At 35.3% G+C, this 21,436-nt stretch overlaps 1 protein-coding gene across 1 annotated transcript in view; it reads left to right on the top strand.

Moving 5' to 3' along the window:
- The first annotated feature begins 1,173 nt into the window (after positions 1-1,173).
- The window catches only part of LOC140151039 (rho-related GTP-binding protein RhoN-like), an 86,374-nt gene continuing 66,111 nt past the window's right edge, over positions 1,174-21,436 (top strand). Inside the window, exons 1-2 of the mRNA XM_072173230.1 lie at positions 1,174-1,489; positions 5,173-5,260. Of these exons, the coding sequence (XP_072029331.1) occupies positions 1,349-1,489; positions 5,173-5,260 (229 nt within the window). The 5' untranslated portion in view covers positions 1,174-1,348. The remainder of the gene's footprint in view (positions 1,490-5,172; positions 5,261-21,436) is intronic.

Below are 21,436 nucleotides of genomic sequence, written 5' to 3'. Positions count from 1 at the left end.
CTGGGTGAAGCCGAAGGCTGAACCCGATGACACTGATGTACCATACCGACGCTGAACTAATAACGAATTTATCATACCACTACGTCATTCTAAATATTGAAATAATTACGTTTTTAAACATTTTAATTGCTGCTAAATAGGAAAAACATTACAAAAATATAGATGACTGTTCCGCGCATTACAGATTGCGTGCATTTTACGCGCCCGGTTTACGCGAATCGCCTTTATACGCGTACCTCGCCGTACACGCGTACCGGTCTTGCGAAATACGCTCTCACTGACTAGATATAAAGCGTAAAATACGCACTCACTGACTAGATACGAAAATATATCAGGTTAGCGGTGTTCTTTGATGTTTTCCCTAGTCAGTGAGTGCGTATTTTACGCTTTATATCTAGTCAGTGAGAGCGTATTTCGCAAGCCCGATACGCGTTTACGGCGAGGTACGCGTATAAAGGCGATTCGCGTAAACCGGGCGCGTAAAATGCACGCAATCTGTAATACGCGGAACAGTCATCTATTTCTTGCTGAGACGAATATTCTTGTAATGTTTTTTTTCCAATTTAGCAGCAATTAAAATGTTTAAAAACGTAATTATTTCAATATTTAGAATGACTTAGTGGTATGATAAATCGTTATTAGGTTCAGCGTCGATATGGTACGGGAAATTATCGTGCACTCAGTGTCATACTGGGTTCAGCCTTCGGCTTCACCCAGTATGACACTTCGCGCACGATAATTTCCCGTACCATACCTCCGCTTCACCTAATAACTAATAATATCAGGTTAGCGGTGTTCTTTGATGTTTCCCTTAGTGGTATGATAAACATAATTATTGCACCACCCCTAACTATTTACATGCCGTGATTTTATATTATTGGGAGACAATTATTTTAATAATTGTCTCAAACCTGTTTTTCCCCGTTATTGTTGTAATACCGCCATCTATATCTAAAAGAACTGTTGAATGACCTTCTACTTGGCACAACGATTTCCCAAATAAGGTAAAAGAAGGCGGAGTTAATTTGACCTTTGGGTCAAAAAGTGTTCGCCTGACAAATAAACGTTATTGATTGGTTAAAAGCTCTATTAATCGATTATGCTAAGTTTGACGTCAGCGTTATTTCCAAAACATCGATCTATCCTCCGCTTGTATACTCCTCTGTGATAATTACGCATTCGACTTCACAGAAACACACATGGTGAGCACTCACTGGGAGGATTTATAATGCAGCAGTTTCGTGGTTGAATCATCGGATATCCTCATAACATATACCGGAATACATCTCTGCTTATTGCAAACTACCATCAAACATTGTAGAACTAGGAATTATTTTGTGATCTACAGATGAAGGAAGGCAAAATGTTCCGTCAACATTCAATGATGGTGCTCACGGAGCCCATAAGCTGTAAAGTTGTCGTAGTAGGGGATTCCAAGTGTGGCAAGAGCGCATTGATCAACGCTTTCCTCGGCAAGGGATACGGAGAGGTAAGAGCGATAGCAGTGCCATTGGTACCCGACGGTACCGTGTGAATAATAGAAATCACAGATCTAAGTTTTATTGATAGAAAAAGGATCGACATGAAAATAATTTATGCGTTTACATTTTATAAGATTTGTGTACAAAGTATAGGCCAAAAACTGGGTGTGTGTTTACAAATTTAGGTGTGTTTATAAAACACTGCCTACTGCCTAGCCTGATGGGTAGGGACTAGGAGGGGGACAGTTGCTGGCAGGGGCAGGACCGCACTCCGTGCATCCGTGGGTATTCATGCTCGTCGAAAATTTCGCGAAATAAGGGTGTTTTCAAATGAAGAAAGCGATTCATGAAACACACAAAAAAGGGTGTTTTTCAAACCACATGTTGTGAAATTGAAAAAAAGGGTATTTTCATCGAGCAGCCTACGCGTTTCTGCCACAAAAGAAAAAAATTACGTAAATTATACCACTTTTTGCGGCAATTTTGTCGATTTTGCCTCCCCCCAAATCACTTTTCTCCCCAAATGCCCCCCCATTTCTGGTGCCGCCACTGCACTCTCTACTGTACTGTAGGGGAAGGTGGGGCATAACGGAACACTTAACTTCGAGGATGCTCTGTGACGTCACCATAAGTAATATGACTGTAAAAATTATATGTTCAGTTGAAGATTGTATTAAGCTTTAATATACCATTAACCAATATAACTTGAATCTTACAATTTTTTATAAAAATGAAGAAATATTTTCAAAAAAAACCCACCGTTTTGCCCCACTATCGGGGCAAACGGACCCCCTATGGGGCAAAAGCGGCACCCTGGGTGTAAACTTATATCAGCAGTTCCATCGGTATCCCCTAGGCCTAGTTATATGTTGGCCTATATTCAGTTACAATAAAGTGGGCCTACCATCTCTGTGGAGTGAGTGGTTAACTTAGTAGGCCTATAATATGTATGACCAATATTTGATTAGAAAGAAATATTAAGTAGGCCTATACCCATCTCTGTGGAGTAAGTTAACTTTTAATCATTAATTCTATCTGTAGGCCTAGTTTAATATGCCTATGTTTCAGCGAAGTGTTTACCATGCTCAAGTAGGCCCCTAGATAACGCCTACATTTCCTTGAGTGAAGGCGTATTATGTCCAATTGGGGCAAAAGCGGAACCCATCTGTGGGGCAAACGCCCGGGGCAAAACGGAACCCTGTTCGTTATGCCCCACACTAAGGGTTTCGTTTTTGCCCCATCCCATTTTTAGGAATAGGTTGCATGCATAATACATTGTAGCATATAGACCATGCAGTACATACAGCTCAAAGCTAGTACCTATAGTGTTTACAATATACACAATTATTTGGGAATCCGATATTAATGAAGTAAAATTTCCGCACATTAAACATCTACATATCTTACGTCAGACAGGTTGTAATTTTTTGACTCGATCTTGCTCGGATATCAGTAGATTGTTTCAGATCAAATTTTGTTGTAAATCTGCGTGGCTATACTTGTGTTCCTCAATATAATTTGCATAGACGACAGTATTGCCAAGGCCTATTTTTCCCTTAGGTCCGTTTTGCCCCGGGGGTCCGTTATGCCCCACCTTCCCCTACTCCAAATGTAGCTTTGAAATGAAATTTAGACACAGAAAAGTAATAAAATACTATTAAAATTATTAACTAAAAACTAAAAAAAAATTTTTTTTGAAAGGGCCGACCCTGATTTTGGCCAATTTTGGGTCGGTCGGTGGAGGAGGGCAAGCAAACAATTTTTTTTTGCCTAAAGCATCAATCCGTCTTGAAAAGTGTGGAGGGGGGGCATTGGCCTGAGTTGTCAAAAAACAATTTATACCAAATAAAGTGGGTGGGGGAGGTTGCGGACACACACACACCCATTTTTACCACAAAAGTGGGAGGATGGGACCCCCCCAGATTGATGCCCAAAGCCACCCCTGGACATGCCATTGAATGAGCTCTATACACTGCACCATATACCATTGCACACTGAACCTCTGGAATTTAAATGTTAAAATTATCCTGACGTACTTGGGGAGCAAATTAATTTCATTCACAAAGTGAGCACTGCATCAGCATCTCTGAACTAAATTACTAAAATTACACTTGTTGTGATGAAAGATTCTAAAAGGCATTACAATTACCGAATCTATCTTTTGAACATTTTTCAGGAAGATATATAACTCAACATAATAAGCTCTCCAATTTGCATTGAAGTGGTTGTTCCACTGACAAGTTGGAGTTTTTGCTGGAGGATTTCTTTTTGTGCGAAGCAAGAAGCAAGAGACAACTAGCTATATTTAGTTCGCTGCCTATGGTGACAAATATTGCGTTTCTCTCTATGGGATGAAATTGAAGAAAACATGAAGAGCAACTAGAATATGTTATTACTTTAATTTTAGGATAAACATGAATGGGTTAAAGAGTAACATGGATGATGAATGCTGAGATTGTCGGGTGAAAGAGGATATTTAGTGTCAGTCATGCAGGCACAATCACATGTCTTGTGAATTGGATTAGAAAATTGTGACATTTCAGTTTGCTTGTAAATAATAATAAAGTGGTGTATTTTGTCAATATTTTATGCAATTTTTAGCTAGAATAACTACAAATTTAACATTTTGTCTCAAGTCATGTTTTAGTTCAAGTCATGTTAACATAGACTTAGGAAATTGAAAAGTTGACAGTGTTACCATGTAAATCAACCCTTTTTGGATCCTGTTTCTCCTGCTTCAACCTCTCAACGATCGATATTGATTGGGCCGTGCTTACTTGGAATGCCCAGGCTATGCATGTATGCAAGTTATGTATCTGGTTAGCCCTGATTTAAAGGCACACTCCAAGTGATGTACCCGGGGATGTGGGGTCCCTGAAAGTAAAATAAAAGCTAATATTTGAATTTTTAAGGAAAATTATAAATTCTCATGTACTTCTCCATTAAGGAAAATAACATCATTTGTTGGAAAATGTGAAGCCCTATTCAATTGTAAGGACTCCATATTGACAAACTCCCAGCTCATATTGACTAAAATGTCAAGTTGTACATTAAAAGGGCATTGCGTGATCCACATCATCATCCCCCAATTTTTTCAACAAAAGTTGAGATTTTTATACTGCACTGGAAACCTGGGTACATACATGTAATAAAAATTTTTTTTGTAAATTTTGAAATTTGAATTACGTGAATTATGAAAAATGTCATAAAAAGAGAATGCTAGGATCACGAAATACACCTTTAATCATTCATCTGCAATTCTGCATTACAATGTACATGTAGGTCTGGCCACTTGCAGAGTATGTTAGCACACAGGTCTGGGGGGGGGGGGGTACTCAGTACAAATGACTATATGATGCAGGGACAAGTCGCAAACATTGTGCATTTTCGGCCTTTTGGTACATACATATCAATTTTGGTATGGATGGGTCCTTTATTCAAAATTTTCTTCCTTTTTTCAGAAAATAGCCTAATTTTGCCTCACATTAGCCAAAGGTTTTGAAATTTTGTTGATTTTAAAATTCTCAGCGGCACACCCCTACCTGGCAAAAAAGACTTGAGTACCCGCAACCCCCCAGGTCTTTGCATAAATGCAAAAAATTTATTTGATAATTTTTACAGATTTTATGATAAAACAGATTCTCTGATGCTTTTGAAATGAACAATACTTTGTGTCTTTGTATTTTTCTAGACCTATACACCCACAATGTTTGAGAGTTACTCAAGTACGCTGGAAGTGGACAAATACAGAATAGATATCACAGTTTGGGATACATCAGGTAAGATACTTATCTTATATGGTGTGTCATAAGTCTGTTCCTCCCCCATAGGAAAACCATTTTAACATGCTTTAAGTTAAACTTATACAATTAATTTGATATTAATTTGTTACTGGTTATTGTTTTGGATTAATATAAATTTCACTTAGCAATTTATTTGAAGTTGTTGTCTTTTTATGGTCGATAACCTCGGAAAGACTGCAAACCTCGGTTATTGTTGTTTTCCATTGAAAATCAAGGTCTGCAGACCTTTAAATCTGTCATAACATTCAAAATTAGCTCTAAAATTTTAAAACAACGGCCGACATATTTTTTTCGCTGCAATGAGCCTTAGTGTTCATTGCAGCTAGTAGCCCAAAGGCAACTAAACAGAGGGGGTACTTCCATATTGATGCTATGCTCCAGGGGAAGTCGGAATATAGGCGGAACAGACTTTCGACACACGGTATATTTTTGCATAAAATCTCACTATGTCCATTTTTGTCAGCTTGTTTTACCTAAAATAGTCAAGTCGTTGTTGCTCTATAATAGATGTTATAATTATTGCATTCCCAGTTTCATATTATTTAAAAAATACCATGTTCAGTAATTGTAAACTTTCAACAAGTGAACAGAAAGTAAAAATATTATATTAAATGCAGAAATACTAAGTTTCTAATTTTAAACACGCTTAGCCTGACTGTCATTGAAGGTTTGACTCTTTTGTGCACACTAATTAATCCTTAATCACACTAATTAATCCTGAATGTGAAATACAAGAATGTCATGACTTCAATGCCCTATTGTGTTCTTCAGGGGTTCAAGTTTAAGTGCGTTCTTTCGAAATCAAATCGGCATAGCTGCCTTATGTTGCATTATTGATCTCTAGAGAGCCAGACTATGTGTGGACGTCATCAAAGGTATGGTGTCCATGTCTACGGCCATTATTGAACATCTTTAATCTATCTGCCCCCGCTGTTTGTTTTTTGTGTGTCTCGGAGGCTGTGGTGGGTGTGAGTGGGGAGGATGTTTTGGATGTGGGGGTGTTTGTGATGTATGTGGCAGCCATTTATGTATTAAGAGGACCATGAACTACATGCACTAACCTTACCTAGGAGTCCAAGAAGTAGACCAGGCAGCCAGCCCTCACAGCTGTCAGCCTTGGATGGCAGAGATAAAGTTGTCTTTTGGCCTTCTTTCTTGTCATCAAACTTGAACTTAAATAAACACTAAGTCAAATGAAATTGATTGACTGCTAAATGGAACTTGGAAGTTCAATGTTAAAATCTAATATGATGATAATTTTAATGATGTGATGACATTCAAAATTGTCATGAATTTTATTTACTGGATACATTTTGCTATTTGGTCAGCAAAGTTAGCAGAATGGTTCGTGATGACATATTCATGAATATATCTGTTCATTTTAAAACAAGAAATACCTGATGTTTATGTGTGTGGGATGGGGTGGGGTTGGTTTGTGTGTGATGAAAAATATTACAAGTGCACATCATGATCAAAGTTAATAAATTCAGACAAAATACATGAAATATGCATGTTCCAAACAATGTTTAGCAGGAAAACAGCACAACAGGTATGACCTGCACCTGATCCTAGGATTCCTGGGCACCTGATGCTCACTATTTTTACTCCACAAGATTATTTGTTAAATCCATGCATGCTTCAAATTAATACATATATTTTTGACCCAAGCATTATAATTAAGAACATATCAGGGAGGTTTAGGAAGGTCAAGTGTAGACTTGGGTGTTATTTTGAGGAATATGAGGAGGATCCTGGACTGATTAAGGAAAATATTTCATGACACAGCAGTGGCTGCCCTCTGATTGCCAATTAGAGGGAGGACACTGGCAGGTGGAATGATTTTAATGAAACAATGAGCTATATTTATCTAGATAAGTAATAATTATCAGATGACTTTGGTGACAAGTTTAAACAAGGTGATAACGATCAAGATATAAATATTTGGAATGTGAAGTAACATTTTTAAATCGCATGGTGGTCGACACCCAAAATACATATATGATTTTATGGTCTATTTTAATTGGGAAATTAATCTGTGTTTTCTTTCATTTTCCGAGGGTATGTTTTAGCCCAATAGTTGATAAAAATAGCTGTTTCCCAACAGTAAAGGTTGATGGCATTTTCAGGCTTCTAGCTTTTGAAAGCAAATCAGTTGTAAGCAGGCCCGTCCACACAATTTTTTTTTTTTTGGGGGAGTGCTTGAAAAAGTGGACCTTTTTCCAGGGGGGGGGAAATTTTGTGAAAAGAGGACTTTTCCCCAAAATTAGACCTTTTTTTGGGGGGCAGGGGCTGGTTTAAATTAAAAAAAAAAAAAAAATTTGTAAGTTGGTTTTTTTTTTTCGGTTTTGTAGTGTCGGTGGACCTAGACCTAAATGCTAGGATCATTCATGGTTGACCTAAAAAAAAAAAAAAAAAAAAAAAATTAAATACGTTTTGTATTTTTAATATGAAAATTGATAATTTGTATTCATGTCATACTCTATTAATGATTTCAAAATGCATTGAATTTGAATGCATTTTGAAATCATTAATAGAGTATGACATGAATACAAAATATCAATTTTCATATTAAAAATACAAAACATCTTGAAATTTTTTTTAATTTTTTTTTTTTTAGGTTAACCATGAATGATCCTAGCATTTAAGTCTAGGTCCTGGGACACTACAAAACCGAAAAATAAAAACAAAAAAAAAAAATTTTTTTTTTTTTTTTTTTTTTTAATTTGGTACCCGGGCAGGGTATTTCCTGCCCGGGTAATGTAATCTCGGGTACCCGAATACCCGCCCGAAAATGCCAGCCTTACTACATAGTGAGTTTATATACGAGATCAGATAAAGCTGCTTTAGCCATATCCTTTTTATGGCCTCCATGTTTGTCCAGACTTACATAAGATAATCCAGCACTTCATTCATGAACTTGTCTGACGTTTTATTAGCCCAAATTTAAGTTCTCAAAATATGTCATTTTCAACATCAATTCAATAGTGGCGTCGCCACGAGTTGTATGATAATTATAGCTAGCTATAGCTGGCTAAGGTCTATGCCCTGACTGATTTTCACCTATCTCATAGCTAATACCATCTCTATCTACTATTCCAGATAAATGTAGCCTACTTTAAAATGTCAATGTGTGTTTGCATGCTAGAGGGTGGCTGCATTGATCACCATGAAATTTTCATTGTTTGTGTTACCTAAGACGAATATAACTTTAGCTATATACGTCTTAGGTGTTATACACTATTCATAAAAAATGAACTATGATTTCTTTAGAATTGTGTAATATCTCAAAATCAGGCATTTCAGTTTGGTGAAACATTAATATATTTTTCCTGAAGAGCAGCGACATGATCGTATCTTAGCACATATTCGTACATGCTGACAGTACCAGATTGAACTATACATATTACCACAACTCGAGTGGAGGTTATTTCAGTTCAGGAAAGCATATTAAGAGATAAAATCGAACAGCGTGGATTAGGAGGCTCTTATCCCAAGTCCGGTCTACTTAACCCTAGGATAGTAAGGATCCTTACTATTATATAGCTAACCTATGCCACATACCCTTGGATAAATCTCTTAGGATTCAACCTATTAGTAAAGGAAACATATTCCTGATGCCATTTTGAAGCAAATATATTTAGCAATAGGACATTGCCACTGTTTGATATTCCTGCATGAATGTTAATTTTGAAGCCAAGATAGAAAATGTCTTTGTGGAATTTCAAGCCAATCTGGAATGCTCAACATATGTGAATGTTAACAGAATATTTTAATACATTCTGTATTTTAAGAATACAGAATGTTTAATACTCAGTATAGAGTTTCTGGTACATACTGTAGTAATTTACTACAGAAATATAATGTGCAACAACAGGTAGATTTGAAAAATGACAATGAAATGACATTGAAATCACCTTTTTATTGATCTATCTCCTCTTTTATTGCTTTTCTTGGATAAGTTGGATTCTATGCATATGGGGAAAGGAGGTGGGGGGGTACTCAGTACAAATGATCATAAGGGGACCAAATTGAAATCACCTTTTTGTTGATCACAATGGTTGGATTCTATGGGGGAGGAGGGGGTGGGGGTGGGGGGCTCAGTACAAATGACCATAAGGGGACATGCCACAAACTTGGGTAGCATTATTGGCCTTTTTGGTATATCAATGACCCCTTGACTAGGCCAATTTTGGTATACATGTGTGGGCCTTTTCAAAATTTTCTCAGTATTAAAATATCCCAATTTTGCCTCAATCTAGCCCAATTTTTTGAAATTTCACCAAAATTTTTGGGAAAATTTGTAAAAACCAAAGACAATTTTGTTTAAATTTGGCCATAAATGTTGACTTTTGGTTTATTGATGAGTCCAAATTTCTTAAAAAATTGCTATAGTGATGGGTCCACTTTCAAATTGTCAGCAGCATACCACTATCAAAACCAAACTTGAGTACCCCCCCCCCCGGATTCTATCTCGATATTAAATTCATTAACATTGAAAACCTCCTCCTAAAACCTCCCTGGTTCCTCTCTTCATTATTGCATCTTTTCTCTCCAACCCTGTTCTGTGCACCTCCTTGGTTAATATTCTATTGATGATCACTTTGGACTTGAGACCCATCAGTGTCAGTTCTGTTCCAAGGGTCTTGCATCGTCAGGTAGACATGGTCAGCGGAGAAACAGGTGCATCACAATCTTTCAGTGAAAGAAAACTCAATAAGTGAATCAAGTCCTGCACTTCCCTGAGGCGAGCGAGGGATGTTTCTGAACAGAATAAAGTGTAGTTGTGTTTAGGATTGAATGATATCGCTTTTTTGGAATCTGCAAAGATTTGAGGTGGTTTATGTAATGAAATGTATTCATGAATGTCACAATCGCTATGTTGACCATGTTATATAGAAATACGTGTAGCTATGAATAGGGTGAGTGAATGAGGATAACGGAATGCAATGGTCAAAGCCACGAGGCCCATCGTGGGGGTAAATTGAAATCTTTAGAATTGGAGATCACACAGAGGTATATTTTATATGGTATGTGAATTGTGAATTATTATTAGTTTCCCAGAATTGAGGAGATTGGTTCTAAGTTGGTAATGGGCTACATTCAGGCTTTATAGATAGGCCAAGGAAAGTCGATTTTGAGTTTTACGTCACCCGCCCTCACTTCATTTTCTGACTCTCATTTGAATTCATTATTGTGATTTTCCAAAAAATACTGATGAAAACTGGTTATATTTGCCAAAAAAAATTATGAATATCCCTTTATTTTTTGTGGAAAAATCAAAATCAAAACATGCATTTTGCCGTCAACCTTGCAGACTCTTTTTAATATACTTTTGAATCTTATTTGGGCTAAACATCAATCTTCAAGTGAGTGAGCGGCAAATAACAACACATTTTACATGCGTGTTGGTCATATAATAAAAGGCAGAAAAATAATGAATAATGAAAAAGTAACCTCACTTGTTTTCAGAAACTATGTGACAGGAAACTCAAAATTGACTGTTAGGGGCCTAACAGCAAGTTGTAAGAGTAAGAAAGCAAGTGGTTTGTTGAGGTTAGAATCTTTCTGGATTGAGGGCTTATGTTTCAATACTTTAATAATACTAATGCAAAAACAAACAAAATTAAACAAAATTTAAATCAGTGCCCACATTTGACTGTCAGACCTAGAAAAAAAAGTGCATTTCCTGGGAAGATAAGCAAAATGCAAAAAAAATCTTTATTGGGAAGCAAAACCAAAATTTCCTTCCAAATGCCAAATTTACCAGGAAGGAGCTTCCTATACGATATTATTTTGCAGGGATTTCAGGGCAGTGCATATATTGTAGGTGCTGAAGATAAAAATAAAACCCTTGAACTGCAGATGACAACTAAATGAGGTCATTAATTCATCCTCTTTCTCAAGACTCTCCTCCAAATCAATACCCTGTGATACCCTCAGCTCTCATTATATGTAAACTTTACTTTACATGTACATCATATAAAAGCTATTTTTGTTAAAAAACAATTGTACACAAATCGTGCGGTTGGAATTAAGAATACAGGGGTGAGGAATTATGCATCAAAAACAATCCTTATTGATTCTATTCTCATTATACACAAGAGAGTCGATATTCCCCCTCCAGTGTGTGCTCAATAGGTAAAAACTATAGACGTATATACGGTAGTCTCTCGCAGTCTCTCGCAAACATAGCGACAAACTGACGAAAGCTGTGAAACAGGAAGCCGTATGTAAACTGATACGGGGTGCATTTGATAGTGGACACTTTGAGATGGTGTGTTTTACTCCTGGTTCGTGTGGTGGAATGCAGGGGGAATCCAGGGATGTGTTTGCGATTCAGTGTGATACATCAGGTGCAGAAGTGGTAAAAAAGGAAGTCTTTTTTACCAGGTCTATATTAGTATATGGCTACTGCTAGCCTAATTAGAATTAGATGCTTGATCACCCAGGTCTTTAAATTAAAAATTTAGAAATGGAAATAATTACCAAAACATTTGCAAAAATTTATTCTTACTCGCACATCCAATCATCCAATTATAAAAATGATGTGCAAAAATCGGTACTTTCGGACATCTTTCTACCTACATTACCATATAAAATTTTGTAAATGTCAGATAATGGGTGATCCAAACAGTATAAAAAATGCAAAGACAGAAATGAAGAGGTAGAGCGATAGGAATATGGAAACAACACAATCAAAATAAAATGGCTGAATAAATCAGAATCATAAAAAAAATTAACACGCAAATTGAAGATCAATACTACTGATATCACACTGGTCTACTCTGCATTCAAAATGACGTCACTTGTAGCGGACTTAAAATAAAATGGGAAGTAATTTCACCACTTCACTGATCAAGTCGTCTTATGTAAACAAAGATTGATTATTTGCGGATTCCTTGCAGCTCGGTATTCCGCACGATGTATGGCTCAATTTTCCTTTATAGTATGCACCATACTGTCTTAGCACTTGCGTCATGAAATGGACAATTTAAAAGCTAACAAACCTGATCAATTGGCAATTCAATCATTCTCTGTGAAGTGCGTGTGGTAATGAGTTCAAATTGGGAAAGATAAACTTTTTATTGATTATTTCAAGTTGAATTCTTCTGATGTTTTTATAGAGCTTTATAGCTTTTGCCATTTGTTGAGTCATTTATTTAATTAAACCCGATCAAATTTAGTCAGCAAAAGAGATTTTCAGTACGAGACGGATACTGGTTGGTGAAGAAAGGAAGGACAATTTATACACATACTCAGAAATTAAGTGTTACAGTAAGATAGTCAGTTACTTTCTTGTCTTTCGTTCTCTTTTTTCCCCTTCATTAAATACCTATAAAATTGCACATTATCATAACAAAATACTTCATATAATTAATGAAAAGTAAACAAAATTCTTGTTATATTCCAACTAAGTCTACATCATAACAAGTCTAGTCTATAAACAGGTGTACAAGATTTACTTATATGAATTCCCAAATCTGCAGTTCTGTCACAAAGCATTTCCATTCATAGTTCACTCACTCCACCCATTGAGAAAAACACACCATTTTTCTATTGAATAGAGTCAGGATCAGGAGTAGGTCATTTTGATTAATACAAGATAAATCTATAAAATACACACAGTATTGAAGGGAAAAAGTCCTCTTTGAAATTTTGAATAAGAAAAGTAGTACTAAATGGTGCTTTTAGCATGTTTAACAGGTGACTTGGGTGACCCAAATTTGACTACTTGGTGAACTGAGTGCATGAACTGTGTTAGCTTGGTGCTATTTCTGGTAATTCCATAGATCTTGCAGGTCAATGCCCTTAAATTGAACATTCTTCATGGGTTGGAACAATGCTTGATTGAATGTTTAGATGAATCAGATAGTAAATTTAGCTCGAGATATGATCTTGAAGAAGTTGTGGGGGTCGATCTTGAAACTATTTTTGCTCTGCCAGGTTATTGCCCAAGCCTGCCCTGGTGGATATGTTCATCTCTATCAAGGGAGAAGAGTTTTCCACACTTTGACCAACATGTATTGTATTTGAAATTTTCCTATGTGGGTTTCTTGAGATGAAATTGTGATTCCCATTAAGATATAAATTTTCACTACTTGGACAGACTTAAATAATTTTTTCATTGGAAAACAAGAAGGGAAAATCACATTAAATGAAAAGATGTAATGATCAATATGAATTTAAAAAAAAACCATCCCACTTCTTGAGAAATTTGTTATGTTTTTCTTTGTATCTTTATTTCAATTTGGGCATAGGCCTATATTTGTAATTTGGCCGCCCCACATGTGTGATGGCCGCCCCACATTATTCAACCTTGCTACGGTCCTGCCTAATAACCTTCATGACCTGGATAGAACTTGAACTCAAAATTTCCAATGAATATCACTTTAAAGGAAGGGGAGGGACAAAAGGTAGATGCCGAAAAGTTCTCAAGCTATAGTAACATTCTTATAGACAGCTACATTAGGTCTCTGGCAAGTCAACTGGACAATTCTTAGCTATGTTTTGTGGCTATTTTTCTTAAACAGCAGGTACAATGGGGGTTTTGAATATAAAAAAAGTATAAAAGTGATTGCAAAAACAGCACCATAACAGAATAAGCCAAGTTCACCTGTAAGTCTAATTAATTCTGTTTAGAGGGCATGATCAGACCTGATTAACCCAGCTACATCAATTTGGATTTGATTCATTTTCGTAAGCCATATCTGTGGGAGGTTAATCCAAGTTGGCTGAATAATTGGTGTCCCCTATACAAATAAAGAAAACATAGCAATTGTGACACTGTCAGCTCTCCATAGGAAGTCCTTAATCCATTGAAAACAAAGAAATGGTTAACTGTTTTATCCTGAAGCAAGGTTGTCATGGTTACAGATTATTTTAGCGTATTCTTTGGATACTAGCTGTGGCGCGGCAAGGTACAAGGGCTAATACTAATAGGTAATGTTGAGGATGATTAGGATGATTGTCAAGTTGAATTTGGAATAGGGAGGAAGCAAATTGCGTGTTGATGACCGTGTGCAAGCAAAGATTGATATAATGTGACTTGAATTTGAATCCACAAAATTGTGAAATTACATAGGCCTATGTTTTTTCAAATAATTTTTTTTTACATAAAAAAATCTCTTTCAGGGTTACAATATTAATTCATAACCAAATGAACTGATTTCCTTAGGGCTATGCTATAGGGTAAGTATCACTTTTGAACATGGCATTGAAAGTATTTGCAAAATGAAAAGTAGGCACATTGAATAGATTACATAGCCTTGTTTTAAGCTGTGCAAACGTGAATGCTTTCTTTATGTAGGCTATGTAGTACAGGAGCGCAAAGTTGCAGACATGCTTCAGTCGAGTCCGTAGCTAGTCAAGCTTCTCTTTAAGCCTGGCTCTTTAGTCTAATTTTGAAGGATTGTTTTTATTCTCTATTAATATCCAACATTGAAATCCAGATACTGGGCTTTTGTGTGGATCTCTTGGTCTCTCTTGGTTCCATATTTCATTCGCTCTTTCATATTCTGTTGTGCTAAATTTTGTCGGTACTCAGTTGGAAAATAAAATTTAGGTGCTATCTCACTATCATTGGACTATCTGTATACATTATTGAAGTTCAAATATTACACTTTAAGAGTTTGCTGAGGACATTTATCTGTGTATTTGTTCTTGAGGCTTCTTTCTTAAGTTCATACAAGCATATATACCGTAAAAAGAATCGTATTAGATCCTCATGATACTTGCATTGTCTAATCATGTTCTCATTCAAACAAGACACTATCATACATCTTCATGTACTTGTCTAATCATGTTACTCAGAATTTGTGATAAGATAGGATAGACCCAATAGACCTTGTGACCGGGCCTTGTAGAATTATCTATTTGCTAAGGAATGATTTATCGAGTATTAGGCATCCGTTTGGCCCCATGCTATTGTTGAAAGGGCTATTTTTATTTGTGGTATTTTGCATATTGGTGCTTCTTAGAATCAAGACGGGGCTCATTGCTATACCATTTTTCCAAGAAAAAGGACCCATTGGTAATACATACCTGAAATCAACAAGTTTTTTTACCAAATTTCCAGAATTGTTTGTGGTAAATTTTGAAAATTTGGGCTTCAATTTGGCAAATTTGGGCTACAATATGCTTGGAGTCAGAATATTTTGACATCATTTTTCAGTAAAATAAAAAATGTCATAAATCTTATTTTACCATACTTCACACTTTTGAAGAACTTTTTTTCATGTGTGAGCAACTTTCAACATGGGCTGTCCATTAATTTGGTTAAATAACAAATAAACAAACAAACAAATAAACAAAAATAAATAAATAAATAAATAAATAAATAAATAAATAAATAAATAAATAAATAAATAAATAAATAAATAAATAAATAAATAAATAAATAAATAAATAAATAAATAAATAAATAAATAAATAAATAAATAAATAAATAAATAAATAAATAAATAAATAAATATTTGAAAGAAGGGGAATCTAAAAATGAAAAATTCCCACACAAATAACTTTCATGCAATATTTTATTGGAGTATGAAACCCAATTTTCTGTGACACAATGAAGAATTTGTTTCAATTATTTAGGACGCATGATTTAATCTTTGCAGGTACAGAAATACATTTAGAAATTTATTGCTCAAAAGCAGCCAAAACTGTTTGTTGGGAAAGTTGGGGAAAAACCAAACAATTGTAATTGAATAAAATGAAATTGTTTGGGTTTGTAAGTGTCAAGATAAGTAATATTGATGATTGATATCAGTCATATGATATGAACATGTGATTTATGCATAATAATCATAATTGGAGGGGAATTTGGACAGGTAATTGTGCAATTTAGATATTGTTGATAATATCTGGGCAGGCAATGGTGTGGATTTCCCCTTTTTTTGACACTTTCAGCTAAAATTTGTTGTGAAAGTGTGCAAGAAGTGCAGAAATAAATGTAGTCTGAGAACATGGAGAAATATTCTATAAATAAAACCTATCCATAAGTTCTTTTTATCTTTTGGTGTGCTACATATGGAAATTTGATGCCATATAATAATTTATTTACTATCACTTGATAAAAACAATACTACAGTACAATATTATTGTTGGTTGGTGTAGATAAGTGGAAAGGCAGTTGTGTTTTTGATTTTTTTTCTTTTCCATTTTTCTAACTTTTAATAGTATATACTTCTCGTTATCAAAAAAAAGAAAAAAAGAAGACAATCTGAATCCCAGCACTGAGCATCTGTCAAAAACACATTTCCCTGGATGGACTTTGATAAGAAGGTATTTGTATCAATGTCCAATAATATCAACAATTCACAGACTATTCAAATAATACAAACAGATAACATTCCTACTGCTACCATAAATATATAAACTAAAGTAATTTAACGACATATCAATTGTTGTTAATAAGCAATTTGGTAGTTTTATTTAATCAATTGTATTATATGGATGATATAAATTAACAGTGGCACACTGGCACTCATCTATCCAATGGTGCGTCAAGTAATTTATACATGCTAGCATAATTACGATTACTATCATAAACTAAAGAAGATCTTTTGCGCAAACTATGTGACAATTAAGATGATGTTAGCACATTAATGTTGAACCATAATTTGAAGAAATCTTAAGCTTAACACCTGGAATAATACTTTAATTTAGCAAACATTATAAAGTGCTCTTCACATTCAGTGTCAAGATCACATTGAATCTCTTAAAAGGTTACCTATATTACCCGTGGGAGAGAAACTACTGGGAACCGCACATTCTCGGAAACCATAGTGGTAATCGCAGCTACTTGTCGCTTGTCCCCCCTCGATCGCGACTCCCAAAGCCGATCCCCCTCGATCACGAGTAGTCTTTGACAAAAACTACATACATCGTCACTGGGCGGGAATGTACTCTTTGCCCTTGAACATGGATGAAGCAAACCATTCAATATGAAGTCTACATCTACATGTACAAGGCTTTATCCATGTTCAAGGGCCAAAAGTACATGTAGGTTTTTCCTGCCCAGTGACGACATGTAATTTAGAATAATTTAAAAGGTAATGACTTTCAATGTGTAGCCGACCTTTTCATAATCCCTCCTCTTCACCATTTCCATGTCTTTGCGGGCTGCAATGAAGTTGAAAAATAAGTGGTTTTAAATCGTACACATTTTTAGCCAGGTTGCTGTAACTTGTTTTAAAAGGATTTTTACGATATGCCTTACGACATTTTGTGCAGTGTCTGTGAAGGATTGTTTAATGGGTATTTCATTCTTTAGTTTTTGTGCTTTTACCCCCATTTGCCTCCGGTATATTAGAGAGTAAAAAATGTGTATTTCCTCCTCCAAGTTCACGTTAATATCCTGTGAAAGGACTTGACCGGTGTTTGAACTAGAAATTGAGCATAGCATTCCGATTGAATTGCAAAAATCAAATGACAAATTAGCCACCGAAAGTGACCGATGCTTTGTATTCATGTAAAAAGCGTCATGTAGGTTAGATTACTTCACACCTCAAGGGATGGACATTTTAATGTTTTCTTTTTGTAAAAAAGGAAGGGGCATTTTAATGGGATTTAGCTGAAAGGGGAGTTGGTGCATTCCTGTACATAAGAATGGCAAGGAGATCATATTAATAGCCAGCCAAATTTAGGCACAGTCAGGACAATCAACAATCAACTCTGCAAATAAAATTTTGATATGCACAGCTTTTTGCTCACTTCTCTTAGATTCTAATATTTGTATACAAGGCCGTAGCAAGGTTGAAAAATGTGGGGCGGCCATCACAAATGTGGGGCGGCCAAATTACAAATTGAAATAAAGATATAAAGAAAAACATAACAAATTTCTCAAAAAGTGGGGCGGCCATGGCATCCCCGGCCGCCCCGCTTGCTACGGCCCTGTTTGTATAACTATGGTACATGTATAAGTTTTGAAATTTTACCAGTATTTTATAGTATTACAAAATAGTGCATAGGCTTGAAAAACTTCCAACCCAACAATTCAATTATTTTCCCACATAAAAAAGAGATCAATATCAGCATTTAGTCAGCATTTACCATGTTAAATACCTGTTTGGTCTGTTTTCTGGTTGTGACAAGTTGTTTGTTGCTAAAAGTTGAGGTTCGATGAGGAAAAGTTGAGAGGTCAGGGTACTTATGGAGAGTTACATGGAAAAGCAGATGGTGCGGAATTCCACAGGGTTGAAGGTGCCACTCAAATGACAAATTTTCATTGAAAAAACAGAAATCCTGGTTGGGTATGATTGATGTAACCATTGGTAACGTGACTGAAATAGATTTGAAAGATTTGAAACATAGGACAAACTGGAGACGGGTCTTGAAACTAAAAATAATTTCATGATTTAATTCTCCTGGGTACCTGGTGCAAAAAAACCCAACAACAACAGGAATTTCGCCATCTTAAATATTATTCCTCGTTCTTCCTCTTCCTTCCTTGCTTTATTTCTTGTTTAATTCTTTACTAATGCCAACCATATCATACTACCAGTATGTACTTTATAAATGTACTAAGACTATTGAGATTTCTATTTCAGGCATGATTCCAGGTATATGCAATGATCATCAATTGTTTTAGGGAATAACACGTTTGGGGAAATTGAGCTGCATTATATTTTTGGGAGGGGTATAAAGGGTGTGGTGTGAAATGCTGGAGAGCATTTGATGATTGCGTCCTCTGAAAGTGGACAAATTGTATGAATAACAAGTTATTGATGAATATGACCTCATTATTCCCATCATTATTTAAACTTAAGGATTGAAATAATTGATTACAAAAACGATGTATGATTCATATTATTGATTATAGTGTTTGCTTATTGATTTTGTGTGTGTATTGAACATAAGAGCTATTGAACATAATCAGCAGTGCAGATTCCCTGACAATATTTTTGAACTTTTCTGATGCAATTTTATTTATGTAAAATAATGTGAAATTTGAAGACATTGGCAAGCACTTTGTTTTTATCGAAATTGGTTTGAGGATGAACCTTGTTATGACGTATGAATCTTTGATAGACAGACACTTTGTTTTTATTGAATATTGGTTGATGATGAACCTTGATTGTGAAATTTGAAGCTTGTTTGACAGTAGCACTTTATATTAATTTTTGTATTACTATTACTTGTTTTGAAAAAAAACCTCCATTATATTGATTTTATGTCAACATGAACAGGATGTTGAACTTTGGAAGAATGGTCTGATTTGTTTTGATGGTTGAGAAACATGATAATTTTAACACTTTTATCATTTGACACTTTTGGACTTTGTTTTGATTTTAATCAGACTCAGGATTACATGTAGACCTATGTCCTTTTTGTTTAGGGATCAAGTGATTCATGGATTATGAGCCAGTAGACAGATCCTGTTATTGAATTTTGAGTAAGGTATTAAAATCATCTTTTGCATTTTACATGTAAACAAGGATTTCTTAAAAGATTATTGTGAGGATCAAATCTATGAACTGTGAAAGATGAACAGGCCCGTAGCGCGGGGGTGCGACAAAAAAATAGAGGTTTTTATGCCCTTTTTTGGTCCAAAAATGTCCAAATCTGCCCCCAGTCCAAAAAGGTACAAATTTTGAAAAAATAGGTCCACTTTTTCAAAATCAGCACCCCCCATAAATCCTGGCTATGGGCCTGAAGATGAACCCATTCATTATGGAAACTGAAAGGTGTAGAATAGAAGTTTGACAATATTGGATTTGTTAACTTTGCAATAGCCATATAATGCAGTTGTTGAGTCATTGAATGACACATTTAACATTGAGAAATAGGTTTAAGTAAGTCAATGCTCATATTATTATTTTCTTATTTTGCTGTCTTAATCAATAAAATTTAGGTATTATGTCAGTGTCTGGGGTCATCATCCTCGTTTGGTAAATAAACACCGTATTGTCAATTTGTGCCCTTGAAAACATTGATTCCATTATAAATACCATTAAAAAAATTATTCAATTGTTCATAAGGCAGTTAAGCAGACAGAATTTTGATAAAAACAAAATTCAAACAAACAAACAACAAATTTACAGACTCCTTCAATATTTTCATGAATATTAGTCCTGGGCCTCTAGTCTTGGCTTATATGGCGAGCTTATAGATGATTTAATTGTATAAGGGGAAGGTACCACTCTCAAAAGGTAGTCAAGTCCATTATTGCCATTAGATTTGCAGAATCCTGACATTCAATAAAGAGAATTCAAATGCATCTGAGTAAAGAAGGTTTGCCACAAAGAGGCCATGATCCCTTTTGGTTTAATTCACTGATTGATTGAGATCACGGTGTTTTGAATCTCATTTCTTCTTCTGAAGCCTTTTATTTTGCATTTTAATTTATTTTCTTTTACCTTGTCTCTACTTTATATTGTGTGTGTTCAGATGGTTGAACTATAAAATAAATGAAAAAGCAGCTTGATAAATAGATCAAGAGCTGTGCAATAATTACCTGATTTATTTTGAAAGACTTATGTTTAATGCAAGTGGTAAGTTTATTTGCTTTTGTAGAATTGATCTGTTAATGTCTTTGATCATTACAAAGTTGGAATACAGACAGCTAAAAAGGAAATAAAAACCTCCTTCTAAAGTCTGTTCATGGAACAAACAATAGGAAACCGGAAAGAAACATTAAGTACATTATTTCACATAATGATGTTTCATAAGACTACCTCATAAATAACTATTTACATCTACGATATGTTGTCATGTGAAATGGAAGATGAAATGCAGTGATAATGATATATACTGTCTTAAATATGAAAGAGTGAAAACTCGCTCCTTAGAAGAGTGGGAAGAGTGAAAATCACTCTTAAAAGAGTGGAATTCAGGAGTGGTTTTCACTCTTTTAGGAGTGAGATTCATTCTTTTGGAGTGATTTTTGCTCTTCTTCTCTTTTGGAGAGTGATGGTTTCACACTTTTACTTAAGAGAGTATTTCAGACCCTTTGGAAGCTAAATTAAGGGGCAGATTGCGGTCATCAGAAATGGTTCTTAATGCAAACAATCAATCACTTAATCACTCCTCCCTCCCTCCATCCACTCATTCACTCCATGGATATATATGGAACACCTATCAATCAATCAAGGCTGATGTTAATTGATGTGCCCATCACCTATCTGCCTTCGGCAAAAAAGCTTAAACCAT

The sequence above is a fragment of the Amphiura filiformis genome, chromosome 4 (genome assembly GCF_039555335.1).
Source record: "Amphiura filiformis chromosome 4, Afil_fr2py, whole genome shotgun sequence".
Lineage (NCBI taxonomy): Eukaryota > Metazoa > Echinodermata > Ophiuroidea > Amphilepidida > Amphiuridae > Amphiura > Amphiura filiformis.
The sequence above is the reverse complement of the archived record's forward strand: the minus strand, read 5'-3'. Positions and strand labels throughout refer to the sequence as shown.